At 41.8% G+C, this 27,818-nt stretch overlaps 1 protein-coding gene across 1 annotated transcript in view; it reads right to left on the bottom strand.

The window, feature by feature from the left end:
• naaladl2 (N-acetylated alpha-linked acidic dipeptidase like 2) overlaps nt 1–27,818 on the bottom strand; it is a 471,898-nt gene that overhangs the window by 203,128 nt on the left and 240,952 nt on the right. The window contains exon 10 of the mRNA XM_076880772.1: nt 1,523–1,666. Within this exon, the coding sequence (XP_076736887.1) occupies nt 1,523–1,666 (144 nt within the window). The remainder of the gene's footprint in view (nt 1–1,522; nt 1,667–27,818) is intronic.

Below are 27,818 nucleotides of genomic sequence, written 5' to 3' on the forward strand. Positions count from 1 at the left end.
CATTTCACCAACTGTTACACTATGTATTTGCCTACTGACAGGTCAACACTAGGGGTGTCATTCTGACCTTTATCTCTTTTGTCTCTTCTTTAATGTGATGGATTCTCAGTTAACGTTTTACACATCTTTTACCATTACTTTTACAAAACTAGCTTTTATGTTGCTCTCAGACATTTACACTGCAAAGTGCTTACTCATAGGGGGTCATATCATTGTTGGATTTGCATGTATTATTGTAGGGTCTACCTTATAATATATAGCGCCTTGAGGCAACTGTTGTTGTGATTTGGCGCTGTATAATTAAAATTGAATTGAATTGAACTAGCAAATACAACATTTTGTTACTGCTAATTAGCATAAATAGCTCATCATAGTTTTTCTCAACCTATGTTTAAGCATCAGCACAAAACATGCTCCTATAATGATTAAACTAAAACTGTATGTCACCATAAACTTTGGGTAATATACTAGTAGCTAAAAAGAACCAGTAACAATAAGCTATAGTAATGAATCAGTCCCTTCTTTAATCTCCACCATGACTGTCACATAATCCTCCTTATATGTCTCTTACCTCTTATACTCCTTTCTGCCTTTTTACATTCATGCATCAAGCTGCTCTACCTTAAATAACATTTATAATGTTTTCTATTTAAAATCTATAAGTAATGTAATGAGAGCTCAACAGCAGTAGGGTTGGAAGCTTCCACAGGATCACAGAGGTCCAATTTAGAAAAGTTATATGTGTAACTTTTTCACTCAGTGAGTCTAACTAGACTATTTTCAACTATGAGTGCTATATATACATATGCAGTGGTTAAGAAAGTTGTCCTAACAGAGTGGTTTTGGATGGAAGACAGACAGATCCAGTACAAAAATGCAAGCTCTAGACACAGACCCTAAACTCACAATGGTAAATGAAATGGTAAATGGCCTGTATATAGCGCTTCACTAGTCCCTAAGGACCCCAAAGCGCTTTACATATCCAGTCATCCACCCATTCACACACACATTCACACACTGGTGATGGTAAGCTACATTGTAGCCACAGCCACCCTGGGGCGCACTGACAGAGGCGAGGCTGCCGGACACTGGCGCCACCGGGCCCCCTGCCCACCACCAGTAGGCAACGGGTGAAGTGTCTTGCCCAAGGACACAACGACCGAGACTGTTCAAGCCGGGGCTCGAACCGGCAACCTTCCGATTACAAGGCGAGCCACAATAGGCACCCTAAGGATAAGGGAGACTAATAGAACCTAGATGAACTGATAAATCTATATCCTATGCTTTTAAGCACAATGCTTCATTGATCATAATGCCTGGTTTAATCCAAACATGTCCTAAAGCTGTGTCACTCATGTGCTCCATACACTGCCCCATTCATGCATGCTGTAACTTTTCGCTTGTGATTGAAGCTGGTTTGTTTTTATCAATTAAAAAAAAAAAACCCTCATACTTTTGAAAACACTTTCTGTTGAATGAGACATTATTAGCAACTCTGGTTTCCTGTAGTCTGTGTGCTTACCTGTATTGGGAGGCATTGCTAGAGGAATACAAGAGCCTTCCTGGCCCGTGGATGGCGATGACAGCAATGTCTTGGCGAGGAGGGCAGAGATGGGCTGAACCAACAAAGATGTCAGACTTCCTCGTGCTTCCTTTGACAACCCAACTAGAGAGATAAAAAAAAGAAAAAGAAAACATAGTCAGAAACTTGAGAGGCTACAACAAAAACAGACAAAACTTGTTACTTGTGTAATTCAAAGTAACTCTATCATTACAGAGACTTTATAAAAAACAAAACAAAACATGGAAATACTCAAAGTTCTCATTTGGAGTTTGTCCTATTTACTATGCTAACCCTGGAAAACATTCAGGATTTATAAAGGTCAGTACAGAACTTGTATAACAAATGGACAGTAAACTGACAGATGAAAAAGAACACAGAAATTAATAGAGAGAGAATTAACTGCACATTAAATGAACTGAAATGAGATGAACTAATGAGAATGAGGAAGGCAATCACAAAGTAGCAAAACACAGTATGCAATCAACGACAAAGGAAAAATAAATATTTTTTAAGAATACAGTGCTAATCAAAAGTTTAAGACAACTTGAAAAATGGCAAAAAAAACAAACAACCCAAAAAACCAAAATCAGGTAAAAAAAAAAAAAAAAAAATCAGAGCTTCAACATGCAACAACAAGAAATGGGACTGAGACAAAACATTTTTTTGAGGATGCAATTTATTGAAAAACAACACTTAAACTAAAACAGGCTGTTTTACAGCTGATTAAAAGTTTAAGACCACACCTCCAAAAAAAACCTGTAACCCCCCGCCAAAAAAAAAGAAATCAAAGTTCCAAACATGAACTCAGTAATGAGTAGCTCCAGCGTTATTGTTGATCACTGTTGATCAAATTCGTTGGGCATATTTGATGCAAGCGTTTCCACGAGGTGAGTGGGAACATTTCTCCAAGTGGTGAAGACGGCCACACAAAGGGCATCTATTGTCTGGAACTGTTGTCCATTTTTGTAAACTTCCCTTGCCATCCATCCCCGAAGGTTATCAATTGGTTTTAGATCAGGGGAACAGAACATGCAGGATGTTCCATAAGAGTGATGTTATTCTCCTGGAAGAGGTCCCCTCCACTGTGCCACGTAGAAAACATCTCAGGTGGGATCTGTGGGATTGTCATGCCAGTAACGTTGGAAACCATCAGAACCATTAAGGTTAATTTTTTTTTCTCATCAGAGAAAAAAATGTCCCATGTTGGTGAAATCTTTTGGGGTCTTCCACTTGACTTTTTTGTTCCATAACCCTCAGGATCATTGAAGAAATTCCAAATGACTGTCTTACTCCATCCGACCTCAGCAGCGATTGTGCGCTGTGAGAGACCCAACCCGACCACGTTCAAAAAGGGGACGTTTTTTTGCCTTTACCATCAGAAAATTATGACATTGTAACTACCTGACGGAAAATAATAATGAATCCACATGTTTGCAAAGATTTGGCCTTTTAAAGGACTGTGGTCCGAAACTGTTGATCAGCTGTAAAACAGCCAGTTTCAGTTGTTTTCAACAAATTGAATGCTCAAAGAAATGTTTTGTCTCCTTGGAACCTTGTTCCAAAGGATTCGTGATCTGTAATAAAAAAACAAAAACAAATGAAAACTAAACATTGGTTTCAAGTTTTCTTTCCATTTCCTGACTTCAATGTAATAGACAAAAAAAAAAAAAAAAGATGGATTATTGGTATAACATCGACTGTACAGTCAGTACAGTTAATGAGGTTTAATGAGGCAGTTTGTTGTTAACATATGTAGAAATTATTTGGTTGATTACACACTTGAAACAAAATGATTACCATCAGTTGGTCACAGTTTAAATTTCCGTGTTTTTGTTTACTGATAAGAACACACGTCACTATTATGGAAATACAGAAATATAATTGATTTATCTTACTTCACAGGATACTATTCATCAAAAAAGTGACACAAATTCAAAAAAATCAACAAAAAACAACACACTGAAGTCTGCCACATGATGAAGAACACATTATTTGTCTGTGCCATATCCTGCTTAATTCATCATTCAGTTATCATTATGGGCAGGCTTGTCTGATTATCCTGACTGCTCTCCTGTCACTACCAGAAACACTGTTTGTCCTTCACAGGTTTCATCTATCCAGGGAAGAGTTGTGTCCATGTTACTGGGCACCTTTTATCTTCATTCCAATGTTATCTTCACTGTTATTGTGCTCTTCTTTTGTCCTTTTCTCCTTCAGCCCTTTAAGTTACTTCGAACAGAAATGATTTTTAAATATTCAGCCAATATGAACAATTGTCATCACTTTTTTTTGCCATCATTAAGAAAATAAAATAAAATTCACTTACTTAAGGTCCATGCAGTTTGAATAAATAGCCAAGCAACATCATTCCCCCAAGCCTTAAATATATATACTTGGGGTAGACAACATGTACTAGGTGTAGACGAATATTATGATTGCAACAGTAACAAAGGCTTAAAAAACAATAGCAGAAGTGCTACCATCCACCTCGAGTAACCGCTATTGTAAAAATCCAGTCATCACTTTCCCTTAAGAGAAGTTAAAAATTCCAAAAACTCACTCATTTATGGCCATGAGCTCTGAGAAATGAGTAAAAGAATTAAACTGTGGATACATGCAACTGAAATGGAATTCCTCTACATGGTTTCTAACCTCAGCCTAAGTTGTCTGGTAATAATAATAATAATAATAATAATAATGGATTGGATTTATATAGCGCTTTTCAAGGCACCCAAAGTGCTTTACAATACCACTATTCATTCACTCTCACATTCACACACTGGTAATGAGCTTAGATTAGAGCCTCTGCTCATTTGCATGAGAGAGTCAGCGGAGATGTTTCAGGCATCTCGAGATGCCTCCTATATATCTTCTGTTGGAGGTCTTACTGGCATGCTCAGTCAAAAAGAAGCCCAGGGTAGCCCATGAGCACACAGGAGAGATTATATCTTATCCGGCCTGGGAAAATCTCAAGATCCCCCAAGAAGAACTGGAAAATGTTGCTGGGGAAAACAACATCTGGAATATCCTGCTGCTGCCAAAGCAACTCAGATAAGAAGAAAATGATTGGATGGATGTTCACTTTATTTGTAGGTGTTTTATATACATACTTAGTGTCATTTAAAAATTGCTTGTAACATATCTCTAAGTTAATGTGTTCAAATGAGAAGCAAAGCATATATTCAATGCCTCCTTATTACTACTGTAACTAAAACAAAAACAATATAATCAATTCAGCAAACAACAGTTTAAACACTTTTGTGGCTTCCTTACTGTCATAAATTCAGTTTTAATTTTAATGTATCTGTTGTATATCTTCTGTATATCATATCATAAAATGGCAGGACTTTTTGCAATGCAGTACATACAGTGGGGCAAAAAAGTATTTAGTCAGCCACCGATTGTGCAAGTTCCCCCACTTAAAATGATGACAGAGGTCAGTAATTTGCACCAGAGGTACACTTCAACTGTGAGAGACAGAATGTCAAAAAAAAAATAATCCATGAATCCACATGGTAGAACTTGTAAAGAATTTATTCGTAAATTAGGGTGGAAAATAAGTATTTGGTCAATAACAAAAATACAACTCAATACTTTGTAACATAACCTTTGTTGGCAATAACAGAGGTCAAACGTTTACTATAGGTCTTTACCAGGTTTGCACACACAGTAGCTGGTATTTTGGCCCATTCCTCCATGCAGATCTTCTCGAGAGCAGTGATGTTTTGGGCTGTCGCCGAGCAACACGGACTTTCAACTCCCGCCACAGATTTTCTATGGGGTTGAGGTCTGGAGACTGGCTAGGCCACTCCAGGACTTTCAAATGCTTCTTACGGAGCCACTCCTTTGTTGCCCGGGCGGTGTGTTTTGGATCATTGTCATGTTGGAAGACCCAGCCTCGTTTCATCTTCAAAGTTCTCACTGATGGAAGGAGGTTTTGGCTCAAAATCTCACGATACATGGCCCCATTCATTCTGTCCTTAACACGGATCAGTCGTCCTGTCCCCTTGGCAGAAAAACAGCCCCATAGCATGATGTTTCCACCCCCATGCTTCACAGTAGGTATGGTGTTCTTGGGATGCAACTCAGTATTCTTCTTCCTCCAAACACGACAAGTACCAAAAAGTTCTACTTTGGTTTCATCTGACCACATGACATTCTCCCAATCCTCTGCTGTATCATCCATGTGCTCTCTGGCAAACTTCAGACGGGCCTGGACATGCACTGGCTTCAGCAGCGGAACACGTCTGGCACTGCGGGATTTCAAATTCAAATTCAAAATTCAAATTCAAATTTTATTTGTCACGTACACAGTCATACACAGTACGATATGCAGTGAAATGCTTGGACAACTGCTCGTGACCTAAAGAAAACAAAAAAGGAAAAGGCTATGAATAAGATAGGAAATAAATATGAAAAATTAAAAAGGGTAAATTTAACTAGGAAGGAATAAAATATAAATTAAGGTTAAAAATGAAATAACTGTACAACACAAATTAGAATGAAGGGTAAATTTAACTGGGAAGAATAAGATAAAATATATAAATTAAAGTTGAAAATAAAATAACTGTACAACAAAATACACAATACACAATATAGAACTATATAAGAATGTATGAAGAAATCTAAATCTAAATAAATATATACACAATAACAGCAGCTGTACAAGTATTAACCGGAAATGAAGAATATAGTGACCAGTGTTGTGCAAAAACAATGTCCAGAATGTCCAGTGTGTGTAAGAACCATATGTGTGGGTCAGTACTGTGTGGTGGTGTGATTGAGAGACCGTATCGCCTGCGGGAAGAAGCTCCTCCTCAGTCTCTCTGTGTTGGTCTTCAGGGAGCGGAATCGCTTTCCTGACCTCAACAGAGAGAACAGTCTGTTGTTGGGATGGCTGAGGTCCTTCACGATCTTCCTGGCCTTGGTCCAGCACCGCCTGCTGTAGATTGAGTGCAGGTCAGGGAGCTCGGAGCGGATGGTGCGCTCAGCTGACCGCACAGCCCTCTGTAGAGCTCGTCTGTCCTGCATGGTGCTGTTCCCGAACCAGGTTAAGATGTTTCCCGCCAGGATGCTCTCTATGGTGCACGAGTAAAAGTTCCTGAGCACCTTGGAGGGCAGTTGGAAGTCTCTCAAGCGTCTGAGGTGGTAGAGACGCTGTCGGGCCTTTTTCACCACGGTGTTGATGTGACAGGACCATGACAGGTCCTGCGTGATGTGAACTCCGAGGTATTTGAAGCTGTCCACTCTCTCCACTGGGCACTCGTTGATGACGGGGGTCTGGTAGTTCCTCTCCTGCTTAGTGCTGAAGTCCACTATCAGCTCCTTTGTCTTACTGACGTTTAGAAGGAGGTTGTTCCTCTGGCACCAGTTCTCCAGATTCCTAATCTCCTTCAGGTAGGCCGTCTCGTTGTTATCAGAGATCAGGCCCACCACGACGGTGTCGTCAGCAAACTTGATGATGGTGGTGGAGCTGGTAGTGGCCACACAGTCATATGTGTACAAAGAGTACAGCAGGGGCCTCAGAACACACCCCTGGGGGGCTCCAGTGCTGAGAGTGGTGGAGGCTGAGACATGTCCGCCCATCCTTACTGCCTGTGGTCTGCCAGTTAGGAAGTTGGAGATCCACTGACACATAGATGAGCTGAGTCCCAGATGCTCCAGCTTGGTGGTGAGTGTGGAGGGAATTATGGTGTTAAATGCAGAGCTGTAGTCTATGAAGAGCATTTTAACATAATTCCCCCTTCTAGTGTCCAAGTGAGTGAGTGATGTGTGGAGGAGATGAGAGATGGCATCGTCTGTGGAACGATTTGGACGGTAAGCGAACTGTAGTGGGTCCAGTGTGTCTGGTAGTGAAGAAATGATGAAGTCTCTGACCAGGCGTTCAAAGCACTTCATCACTACTGAGGTGAGGGCTACAGGGCGATAGTCATTGAGAGAAGCAGGGTGGGGTGTCTTCGGGACAGGAACAATGATGGACTCTTTGAAGCATGTGGGGATCACCGACTGAGATAAAGAGATGTTGAATATCTCAGTGAACACAGGAGCTAGCTGGTATGCGCAGTCTCTTAGGATACGAACTGGGATGCCGTCTGGTCCTGCTGCTTTCCTGGTGTTCACTCTCTTGAAGGCTCTCCTTACTTCATGCTCGGAGATGACGAGCACGTTTCCGGTGCTGGCAGTATCTTCCTGTCTGCAGCCGTTAGCGCCGCTAACACTAGCATTGTTGGAGACCTTAGCTGCAGCCTCGAAGCGAGCATAGAAAGTGTTCAGCTCGTCTGCCAGAGTCACGGCCGCGTTCGTCATACCGGTTGTTGGTGCTTTGTAGTCCGTTATTGTCCTTAGTCCCCGCCACAGGCTCCTAGAGTCACTCTGTTGGAGTTGTGACTCTAGTTTCCTCCCGTAGCGCTGCTTCGCCTCTTTCACCGCCCTCCGCACGTTATATGACGCGGCTTTGTACGGGTCCATGTCCCCCGTCATGAGTCCCGTGTTGTAGGCAGCGGTGCGGGATCTCAGAGCGTCGCGGATGGTTTTATCCACCCACGGCTTCTGGTTGGGAAACGTTGTGATAGTCTTTGTCTCCACGGTATCATCCGCTAGTTTCCCGATGAATCCCACAACCGCTTCCGTAAACACGTTGACGTCATCGTCGGAGCTGTTTCTGAACATGCCCCAGTCTGCGTCATCGAGTGCGTCCTGTAACGCGGCCACCGATTGATCCGTCCAGCGCGCGACCTTCCTCTGAACCGGAACTTCCTGTTTCAGCCTTTGTTTGTATTTTGGCATGAGGAAGATGGCGGCGTGATCAGATTTGCCAAACGGGGGGCGGGATTGTGCCTTGTAGCCGTCCTTGACCGTAGTGTAGCAGTGGTCCAGTGTCCTTTCACCCCTGGTGGGGCAGGTGATGTGTTGATAAAAGTTCGGCGCTGCGCGTTTGAGGTTGGCGCTATTAAAGTCCCCCGTCACAATAAGCGCAGCGTCCCGGTGTTGTGTCTGGTGCTGTGTGAGTGCCTCATGCAGCTCGCATAAGGCGGTGACCGTGTCCGCTTGTGGTGGAATATAAACGGCACTTACAATGACCGATGTAAATTCCCGAGGTAGATAAAAAGGACGACACATGATGGACAGTAGTTCCAGATTTGGTGTGCAGGAGCGTGTGAGAGGAACAACGTTCGCACTGTTGCACCAGTTGTTGTTCACCATTAAACACACGCCGCCTCCCCTTGACTTCCCCGAGTCCCGTGTCCTGTCCATGCGGTGAACCGAGAAGAACTCGGCCGGCTGGATGGCGTGGTCCGGCACCGCTGGTTTCAGCCATGTCTCGGTGAAGCAGAGGAGATTGCAGGGAAGGAAGTTGAGTTAGTACGTATGTTTGAGAGATACTAGCTACATATCCCCAGTGCATGGCTTTGGCTCAAGAACCATTCTCCTGGCCAAACTCGGTTCTAGTCTGGAGTTGCCCTTGGCAAGAGGCAGCGGTTAGAAATTCACTCAATTCAGTCACTGAGTGGGTGGCTCAAGGGAGCTCCATCGGGTGACTCAGTCATCATAATCGGAGACTTCAACACTCATGTGGACAGCAAGAGTGAGACCCAGAGGACCGTGACTGGGTGGACCGGCCGACCTAATCTGAACTCTAGTGGTAGTCTGTTATTGGACTTTTCTGTGAATCACACTTCGCCTTTAACAAACACTAGGTTCAAATATATAGGGAGTGCAGAATTATTAGGCAAGTTGTATTTTTGAGAAATAATTTTATTATTGAACAACAAGCATGTTCTCAATGAACCCAAAAAACTCATTAATATCAAAGCTGAATGTTTTTGGAAGTAGTTCTTAGTTTGTTTTTAGTTTTAGCTATTTTAGGGGGATATCTGTGTGTGCAGGTGACTATTACTGTGCATAATTATTAGGCAACTTAACAAAAAACAAATATATACCCATTTCAATTATTTATTTTTACCAGTGAAACCAATATAACATCTCCACATTCACAAATATACATTTCTGACATTCAAAAACAAAACAAACACAAATCAGCGACCAATATAGCCACCTTTCTTTGCAAGGACACTCAAAAGCCTGCCATCCATGGATTCTGTCAGTGTTTTGATCTGTTCACCATCAACATTGCGTGCAGCAGCAACCACAGCCTCCCAGACACTGTTCAGAGAGGTGTACTGTTTTCCCTCCTTGTAAATCTCACATTTGATGATGGACCACAGGTTCTCAATGAGGTTCAGATCAGGTGAACAAGGAGGCCATGTCATTAGTTTTTCTTCTTTTATACCCTTTCTTGCCAGCCACGCTGTGGAGTACTTGGACGCGTGTGATGGAGCATTGTCCTGCATGAAAATCATGTTTTTCTTGAAGGATGCAGACTTCTTCCTGTACCACTGCTTGAAGAAGGTGTCTTCCAGAAACTGGCAGTAGGACTGGGAGTTGAGCTTGACTCCATCCTCAACCCGAAAAGGCCCCACAAGCTCATCTTTGATGATACCAGCCCAAACCAGTACTCCACCTTGCTGGCGTCTGAGTCGGACTGGAGCTCTCTGCCCTTTACCAATCCAGCCACGGGCCCATCCATCTGGCCCATCAAGACTCACTCTCATTTCATCAGTCCATAAAACCTTAGAAAAAACAGTCTTGAGATATTTTTTGGCCCAGTCTTGACGTTTCAGCTTGTGTGTCTTGTTCAGTGGTGGTCGTCTTTCAGCCTTTCTTACCTTGGCCATGTCTCTGAGTATTGCACACCTTGTGCTTTTGGGCACTCCATTGATGTTGCAAGTCTGAAATATGGCCAAACTGGTGGCAAGTGGCATCTTGGCAGCTGCACGCTTGACTTTTCTCAGTTCATGGGCAGTTATTTTGCGCCTTGGTTTTTCAACATGCTTCTTGCGACCCTGTTGACTATTTTGAATGAAATGCTTGATTGTTCGATGATCACGCTTCAGAAGCTTTGCAATTTTGAGACTGCTGCATCCCTCTGCAAGATATCTCACTATTTTTGACTTTTCTGAGCCTGTCAAGTCCTTCTTTTGACCCATTTTGCCAAAGGAAAGGACGTTGCCTAATAATTATGCACACCTGATATAGGGTGTTGATGTCATTAGACCACACCCCTTCTCATTACAGAGATGCACATCCCCTAATATGGTCAAAGGAGCAAAGAAAAGCGTCTGGACTTCTTTAAGTTACTTGAAGACGTTTCACCTATCATCCGAGAAGCTTCTTCAGTTCTAAGGTCAAATGGTGGAGAGTCCCAGATATAAATCTAGTGGGAGTATCCCCCCACAGAGGGACAAAAGGACCCACTGATGATCCTCTAATCGCCTGACCCAAGGTTTGAAACTGGGTGTGGGTCCCAATCAGCCAGAGTTTCGGGTGAGTTCATTGTGAAACATGGCCCCACCTTATCATGCGAATTCCTGAGATCAGATGGCCCAGGATGTGAGTGGGTGTTAAGGCGTCTGGGAAGGGATCTCAAAACTGGATTATAGATGGCAGAGAGTTGGTGTCGTAAACCACCGCCTCTGTTCAAAGATGGTTGCTCACAGTGGACATAGATGGCTTCTTTCACTCCTCTTTGAAACCATCTGTCCTCTCTGTCTAAAATGTGAACATTGGCATCCTCGAAAGAGTGTCCTTTATCCTTAAGATGCAGATGGACTGCTGAGTCTTGTCCTGTGGAGGTGGCTCTTCTGTGTTGTGCCATGTGCTTGTGAAGTGGCTGTTTGGTCTCTCCAATGTAGAGGTCTGGGCATTCCTCGCTGCACTGTACAGCATACACCACATTGGGCCAGCAACACGCTCGGACAAAAACTGGTTCACCCGAAAGACAAAACGCCAAAACACAGACTTAACAATGTGGTGTATGCTGTAGATATTGAAATATAGATTCTTCCGATACCAGTAATTTATGTTCTAGAATCGATTCTCATATTAAAATATCGATATTTTAGTACTTTGGGGTAAATTTGTAGTTTTTCATTAACAGGAACACAGTGGAAAGAAACTATATCATTTGGATCTAAAGAAGAAACTACTTCCTGTTACGCCTTTCATAGTCAGATGCGAAATACGGCTGTATAAATGTGTTGCAGCCCCTGGCCAGTGTTGCCAACTCCTCAGCAAGGAAAATCGCTATTGGCTATACTAAAAGTCGCTAGAAGTCGCTAAACGACGTCATCGCCTAATTTGCATAATTGGTCATGCTAATGTCATTGTAACACATGTTGTAGGAGAGAAAAAAAGAAGAGACAAAGTGAGTAAAAAAACGTCCTAAATGCATTTAGAATTTATTTAGAACTACAAATTAAATTTCTTTCTTCTTCTCTTTTTTTATGTCACAATTCCAACCTTACTCCTTTATCTGCGCTTGGACCGGCAAAAGTGACCCGAAATAGGCACTCTGGTGGAGTTACTTTGTGTGTGTGTGTGTGTGTGTGTGTAAGTAGTTTTAAACCTTGTGATCCACAAAACAACATAACAGTAAAAGAAGAACTGATTGCGTTACAGCCAGTGCGGGAGCAGAGGCTTCACTCATACGCGATTCATTTGCAGTCTGGACGCTTAGGTGGGAACATCTCCTGCCCTGATAGCAGCTGGGGGAGGACTATCCTCTGCCCGTGAGTGCTTTGGCATGGGCGAGGTGCCCAGAGCAGCACCCGCTGCTTGTTGAGAAGAGCGATACATGCTTGTCATAAATAAGTCTCCAATAACACCAGAAAAAGTCACCAGATTTGTCGCTAGTCGGTATTTAGAAAAAAAATTGCTGAGGGGCTCTGAAAACTCACTAAATATAGTGACAAAGTCACTAAGTTGGCAACACTGCACCTGGCGTGTGCACTCGCAACAATGCCTGAGCCTAAACGGAGTCATGTGTGGATGTATTTTACCTCCACAAACAGCCAAGATGCGGTTTGCAATACATGTGGCAAAACAGTGAGGTGTTGTGGCAACACCACTAACCCCATCAAACACCTCAGAGTAAATCATATCACAGAATATGACGAGCGTATGTTGAGGCGAACTGAAGAGGAGGAGAGGGACAGGTGCTGCTAGGGCGAAACAGACGTCTCTCGCAGAGTCCTTTAGTGCTGCAGGCAGGCAACGTGTTCAAATAGCGCACAACTTCAGGTTTTTTATTTCTATATGATTATTCTGCATCATTAAGCAATAAGAACAAGTAGTCTGATGTCCTGTACTCATTATGAAACTATATTATTATTACAATTACATAATGCAATTCTATATTGTATTATGAAATACAATTAAACATTAAGTTTTTGTACAGAGTATCGGTATCGGATCAGTATCGTCAATACCACCCTGGATTTGACTTGTTATTGGATCGGAAAGGAAATCAGTGGTATCGCACATCACTAATGAACATGTGGACTGATCCGTGCTAGGGAGGAGGACGGTAGTGACGTGGCATTTTCAAAACACATCTTTCATCCTTCCACACTGAGAAGCAAAATTTCCAGCGTACTTAGTTTTTCTAAGTTAAGATAACTCAAATAAATTGAGTTGATCAGCATTTTTGCATAAAAACTACTGGTAACTTACTTAAATTGAGTTCTAATAACATCTTGATAAAAATTGAGTTCAGCCTACTTAATATTTTTAATTAAACACAATATTAGATTTTACAGTGGTCCATGAGTTGTTTGGTACTGGGCAGTAAGAGTTGAGGCTCGGGTGTGAAATTTATGGTTTTCAGGGTTTTCGGTCGGTTTTTATCGTTATTTTTTAATCGTTTTTATTGTTAACTCTGTTTCCCTGGGTCTTTCCCCGTGTGTTATGAATAAATCTTCCTTTTTTTGGTACCGGTACTGGTTTTATTTTGTTGTATTTATCCGCGACACCTTAAAGGCCGGTCCGTGAAAGTATTGTTTGACATAAACCGGTCGTGGCGCAAAAAGGGTTGGGGACCGCCGCCCTAGGTAATAGGTCAATGATTGATCCTCAGTTGTGGGATGAGTTTGGTGAGGCTATGGACTTTCAGACTGTCTCAAACCGATTCTGGCAAACCATCACGTGCCTCAGGAGGGGAAAGTCTCGCTTTATCTAAAAGGTGTATAGTGGGGTACTGCTGATTTTAATATCTGAGGACATAGTCACACGGTGAAATGAATACTTTGAAGACCTTAATCTCATGAAGACAGAGGTTTCTCTTAGAGGAAGCACTGTCTGGGGATGACTTGTCCATCACTGGTGCGAGATTACTGAGGTAGTTAAACAACTCCTTGATGCCGTAGCCCTTGGAGTGGATGAGATTTACCTGGTTCTTAAAGGCTGTGTTGCGTTGAGATCTGGGGTGGTGCCTCTGGATCGGCAGACTGGGGAAGGTGGGCTCCAACTACAGGGAATGACACTCTTCAAGTCTATGGCAGTCTATGTACAGGAAAGACTTCTTTCAAGCTGGTGTTGGACTCCACCAGGATTGCTCTTTGTCACCAATCCTGTGTATAATTTATGGATAGAATATTTAGGTGTAGCCAAATGGCGGAAAGCTTCCGCCTTGTTGATATCAGAAACTCATCTCTTCTCCCTTAGAGATATGGTGGGGAGTTCAGGCATTCGAGAGAGTATTCAGAATAGAGCTGCTACTCTTCCACATCAAAAGGAGCCAACTGAGATGGTTTGGGCATCTGACTAGGATGCCTCCTGGACGTCTTCCCGGTCTAATATTCTGGACATGTCCTGCTGAGAGAAAACTGGGGTAGATTCTGAATACTCTGAGTTCAGGACACGAGAGCTCATATCTCTCCACTGGGAATGCGTCGGTGTTCCCTTAGATAACCTGGAAAGAGGGACATCTGGGCGTAGTTGCTGAGGCTGCTGCCCCTGTGACCTGGCCCCAGACAAGTGAAGAAAAGGTTTGCAAAGCTACGCTGTACTGCAATGTTCTTTTGTTTGAGAAAGACATTTTCTCCTCAGGACCCTTCCAAACAAGCTGTACTGTTCAGTTTACCATATAGACCATCACAAAATACTACCTAAAATCTCTTGTCTGAGCTTTTGTGCTCGTTTTATTATGTTTTATTTTATTTTGTTTTATGTTAATAATTTATTTATGTATTGTTTGCAGTTTCTCTGGTCACTGCATGGTCTGACCATGAGGTAAATTTGGTGTGTTGAGTTAACACCCACATGTTCTAGATGAGCTAATGCCAAAAATTGTGCTTTAAAAGGTCATCACACTTGCAATTATGATCAATTAATTTGTTCACTTTCAGATCCCAAATCACTTTGGAAAACACTATGTGATGGCGACAACATGAAGCTATTTTATTTTTGAATTATCAGTGATATGTTCATGTGTTTGTGTTGGAATAGACGGCTGGAGCCTCTGCTCTAAGTGTCTCTTACCGCCACGAGCGGGTTTATATTGGAGTCAATGGAGAACCCAGACCACTTAATAAGGATGTGGAAGGGTACCTTTTGCTTAACTATGAGATGCCTAGGGGCGTGACAAATCATTGGTATGTTACTCGTTGAAAATGATAATGCTCTCGACTATCACTTACTCTCTTGATTTCTTTGGAAGCAGTAAGGGTGTATTACACAAGACTGCATAATCTACTGAAAACCTTGTTTTCAACATAACTGTAAATCTCTTGTTCCAGTGTGAGCAAGAAACAAACTTAAATAAATCCTTCAAATTCTACAGCCATTTTTATACAATCAAAAGATGTCTCTTTAATGTAATTTCGTTGCTCAGGAAAAAAAAAAAGAAGAATTCCAAAATGAAATATGTATTTTTTAATCTCTTTGCCGTAGTTGAACTATAATATGTTCACAAATAAATAGAATTTCCGATCACCCATAGCCAGCAGTCATAACTCATTACAAAGGCATGCTCTTTGGTCCCTAATATCTAATTTCCTCAGCCAGTTGCTTTTTGCATACCCCATTAACTTAAGCATATTGTCACTTCTCTGCTTCTCTTGCAACTGATCTATCCATACTAAGTTTGTGAATAATCTATACACTAACCTCAACAGAGAGGACAAGTTCAACAGCCACTGAAAAATCCCTTGTGGTATCTTTGAACCAAAATTAAAGTCAATAGCTTTCTGCAGCTGTTCTTGAGTGTCGCAGCAGCATTCCAACTCATAAAGTAATAAAATAAAGTGTGCGTGTTAGTCCCCATAGGGAAATACAGTGGGGCAAAAAAGTATTTAGTCAGCCACCGATTGTGCAAGTTCCCCCACTTAAAATGATGACAGAGGTCAGTAATTTGCACCAGAGGTACACTTCAACTGTGAGAGACAGAATGTGAAAAAAAAATCCATGAATTCACATGGTAGGATTTGTAAAGAATTTATTCGTAAATTAGGGTGGGAAATAAGTATTTGGTCACCTCAAACAAGGAAAATCTCTGGCTCTCACAGACCTGTAACGTCTTCTGTAAGAAGCTTTTCTGTCCCCCACTCGTTACTTGTATGAATGGCACCTGTTTGAACTAATCATCTGTATAAAAGACACCTGTCCACAGCCTCAAACAGTCAGACTCCAAACTCCGCCATGGCCAAGACCAAAGAGCTTTCGAAGGACACCAGGAAAAGTATTGTAGACCTGCACCAGACTGGGAAGAGTGAATCTACAATAGGCAAGCAGCTTGGTGTGAAAAAATCAACCGTGGGAGCAATCATCAGAAAATGGAAGACATACAAGACCACTGATAATCTCCCTAGATCTGGGGCTCCACGCAAGATCTCATCCCGTGGGGTCAAAATGATCATGAGAACGGTGAGCAAAGATCCCAGAACCACACGGGGGGACCTGGTGAATGACCTGCAGAGAGCTGGGACCAAAGTAACAAAGGTCACCATCAGTAACACACTACAACGGCAGGGAATCAAATCCCGCAGTGCCAGACGTGTTCCGCTGCTGAAGCCAGTGCATGTCCAGGCCCGTCTGAAGTTTGCCAGAGAGCACATGGATGATACAGCAGAGGATTGGGAGAATGTCATGTGGTCAGATGAAACCAAAGTAGAACTTTTTGGTATAAACTCAACTCGTCGTGTTTGGAGGAAGAAGAATAGTGAGTTGCATCCCAAGAACACCATACCTACTGTGAAGCATGGGGGTGGAAACATCATGCTATGGGGCTGTTTTTCTGCCAAGGGGACAGGACGACTGATCCGTGTTAAGGACAGAATGAATGGGGCCATGTATCGTGAGATTTTGAGCCAAAACCTCCTTCCATCAGTGAGAACTTTGAAGATGAAACGAGGCTGGGTCTTCCAACATGACAATGATCCAAAACACACCGCCCGGGCAACAAAGGAGTGGCTCCGTAAGAAGCATTTGAAAGTCCTGGAGTGGCCTAGCCAGTCTCCAGACCTCAACCCCATAGAAAATCTGTGGCGGGAGTTGAAAGTCCGTGTTGCTCGGCGACAGCCCCAAAACATCACTGCTCTCGAGAAGATCTGCATGGAGGAATGGGCCAAAATACCAGCTACTGTGTGTGCAAACCAGGTAAAGACCTATAGTAAACGTTTGACCTCTGTTATTGCCAACAAAGGTTATGTTACAAAGTATTGAGTTGTATTTTTGTTATTGACCAATGAGTTGTATTTTTGTTATTGACCAAATACTTATTTTCCACCTTAATTTACGAATAAATTCTTTACAAATCCTACCATGTGAATTCATGGATTTTTTTTTCACATTCTGTCTCTCACAGTTGAAGTGTACCTCTGGTGCAAATTACTGACCTCTGTCATCATTTTAGGTGGGGGAACTTGCACAATCGGTGGCTGACTAAATACTTTTTTGCCCCACTGTAGTTCCTCTGCATTTGACCCATTCACCCAGTGAAGCAGTGGGCAGCCACCAGTGCAGCGCCTGGGGAGCAGTGTGTAGGGACGGTACCTTGCTCAGGGGTACCTCAGGGTAGCCGTTCAGTGGAGTCGAACCCCCGACCTTCCGATCATGGGGCCACCACTCTACCTACTGAGCTATCCCTGCCTCATCAGGAGGATGATTAATAATCCATGAACGACATGGAAGACAAGGACGGGGACGGAGATAGGGGTTATCAGGAGGAGGCAAGGGTTGAAAAACTGAGCATAGGGAATAAGGCAAAAAGTACAGACAAAAGGGGAGGTCAGAAGATGGATGAAAAGATGGGGGAAAATGGTCTGAAAGGAAGAAAGATGAGAGGTTAGAGAACAGAATAGGGGATAAGACAAGTGAATAGCAGATGAAGTGACAATATAGGCAAAGGTTGACAGAAGATGAACACAGGGGAAGAAGAGGAAAGATGACATGAGAAGACATTGGAGGATGGAGGAACAGAAAGATACTACATCTAGGGTAAGAAAGGGGCAGTGAAAGTGTAAAAAAGACAAGAGAGTTCAGATGGAAGTATGAAAACAAGAACAGAAATGCACATCGGGAAAAGCACAAAGTGTTATGGATTCAGCAAGAAAGACGCTCAGAAATAAGTAAAATTGAATTTATTAAGGATTTTCTAATTACGTTTTTAAAGCAGATAACCATACAGTAATATAATTATTGGCTATTATTTCTGTTCCCTCATTTATGCATCAGTAACGTATTAGGATACTAGCAAGTTCCATTACAGCACAATCACCTGATATTTATTCTCATGTTTATGTAGGTGGCTGATGCTTCAATTACACTTGCATATTCTTGGCATCTTGCTGTTAGTTTTCTCAACAGTAAACCTTAGCCACAGCTTACCGTAGATGCTCTGTGGTATGAACTGTACTTGTAGTCAACTACTTGTCAAGAACATGGTGAATAAAGATGACTCATTTGACCTTTCTCTCCACGTACCATGTGGAAACATGTGTGAATATAGTTTTAGCACTTCAACTCTATTATAACATCCTCTACAGCTTTAATGTGTTGTTATTGGTGACACTAATGCGACTGTCAGCGCATTTGGATCTGCACTCAAGGAAAGGTTGCTGTTTCTATACAGCACATATGTGTTAATCGCAATCGTAATTTCGACCACAGATTTTGGCTGTATTTACTGAAATATTTCCTATAGATCTAAATGTAGTGTAGACGTTTTAAAAGTCATGGCTTTTCTAAAACAGCAGTTTTTATGTCTGACAGTCCTGCCATCCACATCCCAAAAAAAAAAGGATTGAAAGGATTTTTTTCCATTTCTTATATCTCAGAATTATGCGGGCCATTTTAATGATTTTATACAAAACACAATATGTCTGAATTGCTTAATTGTACCATGTCAGGAGGAACTCTGAGTCTTGTCTGGGAGGAGTTATTAGGAGTAGGACTTATTCCTTAATACTGCTTATGTGTTTTCACCCCTAAGAGAAAACAAAAAAGTTTTGATTAGTGGCTCGGTCTGAAATTAGGTTGTATTTTGTATGTCACCATGGTGGAAACTACACAGACTTTAACTTACACATTCTTTGCTTGCCTTCCTATCCTTCCAGCCAATGCAAAATCAGCAGAATTCTGCTATGAATACCAACCTCAAGTCTGTTCATCAGTGAAACTTATAAAACTTATCGAATATCTTTTTTTTTTCTTTTTTTTTGAATAATGATATTACATGTAACACTTCTCAATTTTTCTTTCTCACATGGTAAATTCTCCTATTTTATCTGACATTTTTTGTCCCATGGACTTTAACTTCAACCTTTTTTCTCTTCACTTTTCTCCATCGTCTGAATGTTCAGTAAAGCAAGAACTCCATAAATCAATACCTGGGCAGCTTCCACACTCTGTAAATCAGTCTTTCCATTACTGGACACTGATATTAACAGATACCTGGACTGACAGACTGGCTCTATAGGGCAATGATTCTTTGTGTGTGTTTCCTTACGTGTTTGTGTGTAACCAAGTGAAGGGCTCTGACATCTTGACATATCACGGAGGCAGGACCAGCCTCCATGGTGTGCAGACCAGGCAGAACTCATCAAATCATTTAGTTGAAAAACTGTCAAGAAGTAGATTCTTTACGAATTGAGAAAAGATTTAAGTTAATGAAATCTACATTTTTAATCTTAAAAACTGCTTATTTTGTTTATTTGATGCCAGCACATGCACAGTTAGCTCAATTAACACAACAAATCTTTTTTTGCTTGTTTGTTTCATGTTAATGGTGATTGTGTCTGAAATAGCTGTTATGTCTAGATTTAGGAAGTGCAGAGTGGCAGGTTCAGAGAGGAACTGGTTTAAAGGTAGTAACTGATGCAACTTTTTAAAATTACATTGTGCATGTTCCAGGAAAGAAAAACTACTAAAAGAAGCAAAGCATAAGATTTTGATATTTATGATATATGTTGCGTTCATAAAAAGCTGAAACATATTAGCATTTTGGCACATGTTTGTACTTTCTTACTGCACAGTACTCTGTTAACTATTTGATTTCATATACAGCTGGAGAGCATCTGCACAGTAGCAAAAATTTCTGCACTATTTCCCAATAGCATTATACTGAGTGATACCAGAAACTTGTGGAAATCAATAACTAAATTTTGTTTGTTTGTGAAAGAATTATAATTTATAAGAGCAAACTTGAATCTATCTGATAAATTTCATTAAAAAACTGTAATAGTTTTCATTAAACCCAATGATATGTTCCAGTTTTTGTAAAAAATACAAACATACAGATGTCTTGATCAATAGTGCCAAACACATCCCTGAGGTCTGGCAGTTAAATTAAAATGACAAATGCATTATCTGGGACAATGACATGATCACACATTGGTTGGGTTGCAGGTGCACTAGTGTGGAGGTTCCTCATGTACCACTAATGCATTAATAAATAAGGTAGCTATATGATAAAGGAACTGCTAAAAGTAGCAGTAGAGTGCCAGTGTTGTAGCAGAATCATAAGAAGGACAAAGAGGTATCAATTTTAGGTGAATGGCAATGGAGGTAAAAAGCTTAAGGAAAGGTAAACTTATTTTAGGTGCATTCTTCATTACTATAAGTAATTGGTGTCATATCAGTTATTGGTGTAGTGGTAAATACGACCTATGTTGAAACATATAGGGTCTATATAAACCCAAATGAGGGTAGTTGATTTCAAGGCATTTGAAAGTGTCTGAACATTTACAAGTACCATTGTCATGACTTGTATTTCATATACAGTATATCCACAGGAATTATTTTAATGTATTCATTCATTTATTTCCCACCAGCATCCAAGTGTATCAAAGTTTGCCAGAAAATAGAATCCTTCTTCCCTGTTAATTAACATGGCTAAACTGCCAAATTATTAACTGCTTTTTTTATTTCTTTTTTTAAACTAAAGTTATTTAAGCTTTTTCCTCAGTTTTAGGAGCCCTTATGAATTATTATTCTATTCGCAACATAAATAGACCGACATGGCCATAAAGCAAACATGCCCATTATCTGTAAGAAAATACTGGTCTGGCAATACCTCACATATCCATTTTAATCTTTGTTTCTTTCGGGTTTTTTTGTTTGTTTGTTTTTGTTTACAAATCCCAGCAATAATTACAGTAAAATACACAAAAAACAACAACAACAAAAAACACAAACCTCAACGGCATACTGTGTTAAAATTAAAACAGATACATTTACTGCACATCATAAGTGCTTTGTGCAATATAATAATCACCTAGAAACTTCAAAAAACATTTGAAGAAAATTATATTGTGTGAGCAAGACTTAAGCCATAATTACTGTTCAATTATAATCTTATTTGCTCTACATACTTTACAGAAAACACCCTAACATGCACACTTGTCTTACAGTAATCAATCTGACTTCAGTTTATGTAGATGGAGTAGCAAAGTAGTAAAATTTCTGACAAGAGGCGGTATGAAGATTACTTTCATTTTTATAACAGATTGCAATCTGTACCCAAGCCAGAACCCAGAATTATGTTTTCACTGTCTTGACCTTACAATATAAAGCAACTTGAGGCAACTGTTGTTGTGAATTGGTGCTGACTATTTTGTTACAATTTGACTACACCTCTTTTGTCCAAATAGCATTCCAGTGTTGTTGCTGTAGATCATAGTGGTGTGGATCAGCGAAGTAATGTCTCGCTCACTTCTGGTACACAGCTTTATGTCATCCATGTCGGTGACTGTTTGCTCCATCCCATAGTCAGTATCCGTAGCCAGTCTTGTTAATGAGCTTGCTGAGGGGGTTCAGGCCTATGCAGAACAACAGTGGGAACAGAGCAAATCTCACACTGGATGACGACTTGTGTAATTGGCTTGACACTGGCCTCTAGCGTTGTTTTCTAGATTCCCACTAAATTCCCGATGAAGGTTCTTACAGTCTTTGTACAGTTGTAGGTATTCTAGTATCCATGTGTGAGGTACTGAGTTACAGCTTTCTTGTAGTCAATCCAGGTGGTGCACAGGTTGGTCAGTCTGGTCTTACAAGCTCAAGTGGTTGTGCTATCTACCAGTAGTTGGTGTTTTGACCCTCAGGTTTTTCTACTATTTCCTTTCTGCACCACCATATTCATGTATAGAACCATGTGCTCCCACCAGGGAGTGTGGTGAGGGGAGACAGGCCTTTGGAGGGCCTGGGAGTTCCCAGAGAGGTGGAGTGTAAGACCCGACCTGACATATAGACACAGACAAACAGGCACACACAGACACAAACATGCATTCCCACCCTCATGATCACATATACAAATACTCAGCACTCACCCAACGTAGGGATAGACATACATGGACACTGTACACACAATCACACTCCCCAAACAAACTCTATACCCCAGGTCCAGGTACCCTCACCCCTGGAGGGGGAAACGGCACCTAGACCCAGGAGATGTTACCCTTTCCCCCGGGGTGGAGGCAAGCAGACCGCCCCAGGCTCAGCAGCAGCAGGGAGGCCCCACATCCCAGATCCCAATCGGATGGGCAACACCTCCTCCCAGCCCCCCCCCGCCCGATGGCCAGCAGAGAACAGGGGTGTGTGAAGACCCCAAACCTCCTTCCTCTAGCTCATGTGTAGTGTTGCTGCGTGTTGTTCTAAGGTGCATTTAAAACACGGGAGAGCATATTGCTGCTGCCAGAGAGCAGCAGGTGTTAGCACGGCCCCTCCCGAGAATCCTCAATGTCTACATGGATTTAAAATTGAGAGGTGGGCACCGGCGCCAGAGGTGGGGTTGAATACACAGACCGTCCACTGGACGCCATTAACGTTCCCACCCTCAAGGCCCTATATGTATGTGTTATGAGAGTGTGAGTAATATGGATGTCTAAGGTGTGGAATAAAATTGAGGCATAGGTGAGGCATAGGTGGCTCCCCCGCTGACCCCAGTAGGCACCCCCGTCCTTTGGCACCCACCAAGGCAAGGGAGCCCAGACCCATCCAGACTGGGGCCTATGGCAGCAGGACCGCCCAGCCCCACAGGACCCGGGGCAGCCCACCCAACCCCACCGCAGAGGAAACTGTACCCACCCTAACATTCAATCATCTCCCAGACTGCACAAGACAGTAGACACCCAGGTTAAGTTTATTCTCCACCTCTCCTGTGACTCTCCCCCACCTGCAGAGTGGACTCCTGCAAGGATGGAACAAACTCCCTGTCAGTTGCAGAGCCCCCTAGTTAGGCCGACGCGCCAGGGCTGAGCCCCCGTGCACCCACCCGCCCACAACCTCGGCGACACACCAACAAGGACCTAAGCCCCCAAGGCCCAGCTAGAGCCCTAGCACGGAGGCGAAGCACCCCCGAACCCCAAGCCCCCACGCCTGCCCCGGATCCACTCAGGGGCAGCCAGGCTACCAGGCCACTAACCTACGTCCGCCAGCACAGACTTTGCATATAGGAAGGGATATTGATTCATCTATTTTAGAAAGTGTTTTGTATATTTTAGACAATAATTTAGGGGATTTAAGAGTAAGAAAATGTACCACGCTTGGTGGTGTTTGCAATTCAACTTGACTGAGTTTAAATTTCATTTTTACTATGGATTTAATTTGTTGATATTCTAAAAATCTTTTCTTGTTGATCCCATATTGTATAACTAGTCTGTCAAATGGAATAAAGTCTGTTCCTTTTAATATATGTTCTAAGTATTTAATTCCTTTAAAACTCCATTCTGGAAAATTAATCACATTATTGTTTTGTAATATGTCAGGGTTATTCCAGATAGGTGTACGTTTGCATGGGATTAATGAAGACTCCGTTATTTTTAGAAACTCCCACCATGCTGTCAGAAAAGAGCTGATGTTGATGATTTTAAAGCATTAATGTCTTTTGATGTTTGAGCTGATAAATGGTAGGTCTGAAATCTCTAGATTATTGCATAGTGCCTGTTCAACATCTAGCCAGGGCTCATCTAAGAAAATACGTTTTAACCATCCTGAGATGTACTGAAGCCTACTTTATCCTTGGTTCTTTGATGCATTTTTAAGCTGATACCAATCTGAACCAATCTTGTGATGGTTTGTTCGGGATCATTAAAAATAAGTAATTTATTTTTGGCAAGATCATCATTTTTATAGCGGCAACCCTTCCCATGAGTGATATGGGTAGAGATTTCCATCTAGTCAGATCGCCTTCTACTTTCTTTAGAAGTGGGATGTGGTTTAATTTAGTTAAGTCTGAAAGCTTAGGAGAGACATTAATACCTAAATACTTAATGTTTCCAGATTGTAGTGGGGCAGAAGAAGAATTATGGAAGGAGCAGTTAATTGGAAGAATTGTAGATTTTGACCAGTTAATTGAATAATCTGAAACTCTTGAAAACCAGTTTATTAGGGTAATTACCTCAGAAAGGTTGGTTTGTGAGTTTTGGAGAAAAAGCAACACATCATCCGCATAGAGACTGATTTTATGTTCTACATTCTTAAATTTTATGCCCTTAATTGTTGTAGCCTGTCTAAATGCTGCTGCTAGTGGTTCGATAAAAATTACAAAAAGTGAAGGGGAGAGTGGGCATCCCTGTTTGGTGCCCCTCAGGAGACAGACGCTGGAGGATGCCTGGTCATTTGTTCTGACACAAGCTGTTGGGGATTATATAATATTCTTAGCCAGTTTATGAAAGAGTTTCCAAAACCAAATTTGTGTAAAGTTGCAAATAAAAATTTCCAGATAACTCTGTCAAATGCTTTTTCTGCATCTAGAGATAATATTGTGGTTTCAATGTTTTTACCATATGAGTAGTCTATTAAATTAGGTAATCTACGTGCATTTGTTGATGAGTGCCTACCTTTTATGAAACCAGTTTGGTCAGGATGAATTAAAAGGGGGGTTGTCTTCTCTAATCTTTTTGAGAGGGCTTTGCAGATTATTTTGAGGTCTACATTTATAAGGGATATTGGACAATAGCTTGAGGGAAATAAAGGGTCTTTGCCTGGTTTTAGCAGGAGACTAATGTTGGCAGAATTCATATTTGGTGGTAGTCTCCCATTTTCCTTGATTTCCTGCAACATTCCGTGGAATACTGGTGCCAAAATTGTCCAGAATTCGGTGTAGAATTCTGCAGGGTAGCTGTCTGGACCTGGAGATGCCTGACATCTTGTGGTGAGGAAGTTTATTGGCTAGTAATTGGATGGGACCAGTCCTTCCTGGGGATCACTACTGTCCGGCCTTCAGTTAGCCATTCAGGGTACATCTCACCCATTAGCAGCTGCTTCGTTTGTGTTGCCAGATGCTCATGGAGTGCAGTTAGCTTCTTTAGCCAGCAGGTATCAATCATGTCAGGGCCTGGTGTTGTCCAAGTCCCACTAGCCACTGAGCATTGTTGTTGCCTTCTTGCATATGCTCTTCCAGTATTGCTCCATCTCCAAGCTTGGTGGAGTTGCTTTCATATTGTTGCCCTGCCACTCAGAGTATAATTTGGATGTCTCAGTGGAGAACATCTGGTTCAGTTTCCTGTCATCTATCTCTATGGTATACCAGAGAGAAACCATGAAACCATGAAATCATCTATCTTCTCAGTCCAAAATGTGAACATTGACATCTTTGAACCAGTGTCTTTGAAGGACAACTGAGATCTATTCCCAGGTGCCTCATGGGGGAACTCACACCTTGCATCAGGTGACCTCAATAGATCATATGATAGGGAGGGGCAAAGTCTCACAGTGATTTTATTTGAAACCTTTGATGGTAATGACCCGTGCCTTATTGCACACTTTAGCTCACGTGATAATGCACATGGTTGATAGTGGGTCAACCATCACCTACTAAGGGACAATCCCACTATGGCTTAAATTCCTGGGTTAGAGATGTTAATGTACTAACATGTAAAGAGAGTGACTGGGGAAGCTGGGATGAGTATTTTGCAGTGCTAATGAATAAGGAAGAAAGAAAAGTTAGTGAATCAGGAAGTGCAGTGAATTAGTAAGAAAGAAGTGAAAGTTGCTATGAAAAAGAAAAGTTGAAAAGTTGTTAGTCCAAATAACATACTAGTACCTGTGGAGGTATGAAAAGAAGCAGTGTCCTGGTATCAGTTTTTAGGAACAAGGGTGATGTGGAGAGCTGTAGTAACTAGAGAGGGATAAAGTTGATAAGTCAAATAGCTCTGGGAAAGAAATTAAGCTAGTTTAAGAAGAGAGAATCTTAAGAATCACTGTTGCTGTGATGTAGACACCTGGTTGGTTTCAGTGCTCACTGTAGCAGCGCAAAGGCATACTAAGAAAGAGTTCTATAAATGCAATGTTTGCTTTGTGAGTTTTGATGGAAAAGTATAGAGAAGGTCAGTAGAAGTTTGGACAATTTCACTGTCTTCATGGATCTAGAGAAAAGCATATAATAGGGTACCAAGAGAGGAACTACTGGATTGCAAGAGGGATTCAGGAATGGCAGATGAGTATGTGAACATGGTGCAAGACATGTATAAGGACAGCGAAACAGTGATGAGGTGTGCAGTAGGAGTGACAGATGGCTTCAAGTTGGAGTTACTTTAGGGATTAGCACTGAACACTTTCTTGTTTGCAATGGTGATGGACAGGTTGACAAATAAGAGCAGATAGAAGTCTCCATAGACTATATTATTTGTAGATTATATTCTGATCTATAGCAAGAGGCGGAAGCCTACAGAGATTGAGGTCTGATGAGAATCTGAATGAAAGTTAGTTGAAGCAAGACATGAATGAGAGGGAGACAGTTGTAACGTTAAGATACAAAGAGGAGAGGTAGTGCATGTGGACAAGTTTAAATACCCGGACTCAATCATTGAAAACAGCACAAAGTCCACAAAAGAGGTGATTAAGTGAGTGCAGGCAGGGTGGAATGAATGAAGATGAGGGTCAGGGAGAATTTGTGACAGGATAGCAGCAAAAGTAAAAAGGAAAGTTTGCAAGATAGTAGTAAGACTTATTATTTTTCACTGTTTGTTGTAAGGAAACAGCACACTGCTCTGTTTGCAAAAGTACAAGTCAAACAAAGATTCTTCAAATCTTTTGTCAGTATCATCCAATCACAAGAAATCTGACTCCATTCAGTTTCATTTTGAGTCTGAAAACCTAAAGTGTGCTGTAGCAGTGAAGCTTCTGAGATTGTGTCTGTATGCAGATGACACTTACAGTGGGGCAAAAAAGTATTTAGTCAGCCACCGATTGTGCAAGTTCCCCCACTTAAAATGATGACAGAGGTCAGTAGTTTGCACCAGAGGTACACTTCAACTGTGAGAGACAGAATGTGAAAAAAAAATCCATGAATCCACATGGTAGGATTTGTAAAGAATTTATTCGTAAACCAGGGTGGAAAATAAGTATTTGGTCAATAACAAAAATACAACTCAATACTTTGTAACATAACCTTTGTTGGCAATAACAGAGGTCAAACGTTTACTATAGGTCTTTACCAGGTTTGCACACACAGTAGCTGGTATTTTGGCCCATTCCTCCATGCAGATCTTCTCGAGAGCAGTGATGTTTTGGGGCTGTCGCCGAGCAACACGGACTTTCAACTCCCGCCACAGATTTCCTATGGGGTTGAGGTCTGGAGACTGGCTAGGCCACTCCAGGACTTTCAAATGCTTCTTACGGAGCCACTCCTTTGTTGCCCGGGCGGTGTGTTTTGGATCATTGTCATGTTGGAAGACCCAGCCTTGTTTCATCTTCAAAGTTCTCACTGATGGAAGGAGGTTTTGGCTCAAAATCTCACGATACATGGCCCCATTCATTCTGTCCTTAACACGGATCAGTCGTCCTGTCCCCTTGGCAGAAAAACAGCCCCATAGCATGATGTTTCCACCCCCATGCTTCACAGTAGGTATGGTGTTCTTGGGATGCAACTCAGTATTCTTCTTCCTCCAAACACGACGAGTTGAGTTTATACCAAAAAGTT

This window comes from Maylandia zebra, linkage group LG23, assembly GCF_041146795.1.
Source record: "Maylandia zebra isolate NMK-2024a linkage group LG23, Mzebra_GT3a, whole genome shotgun sequence".
Taxonomy (NCBI): Eukaryota; Metazoa; Chordata; class Actinopteri; order Cichliformes; family Cichlidae; genus Maylandia; species Maylandia zebra.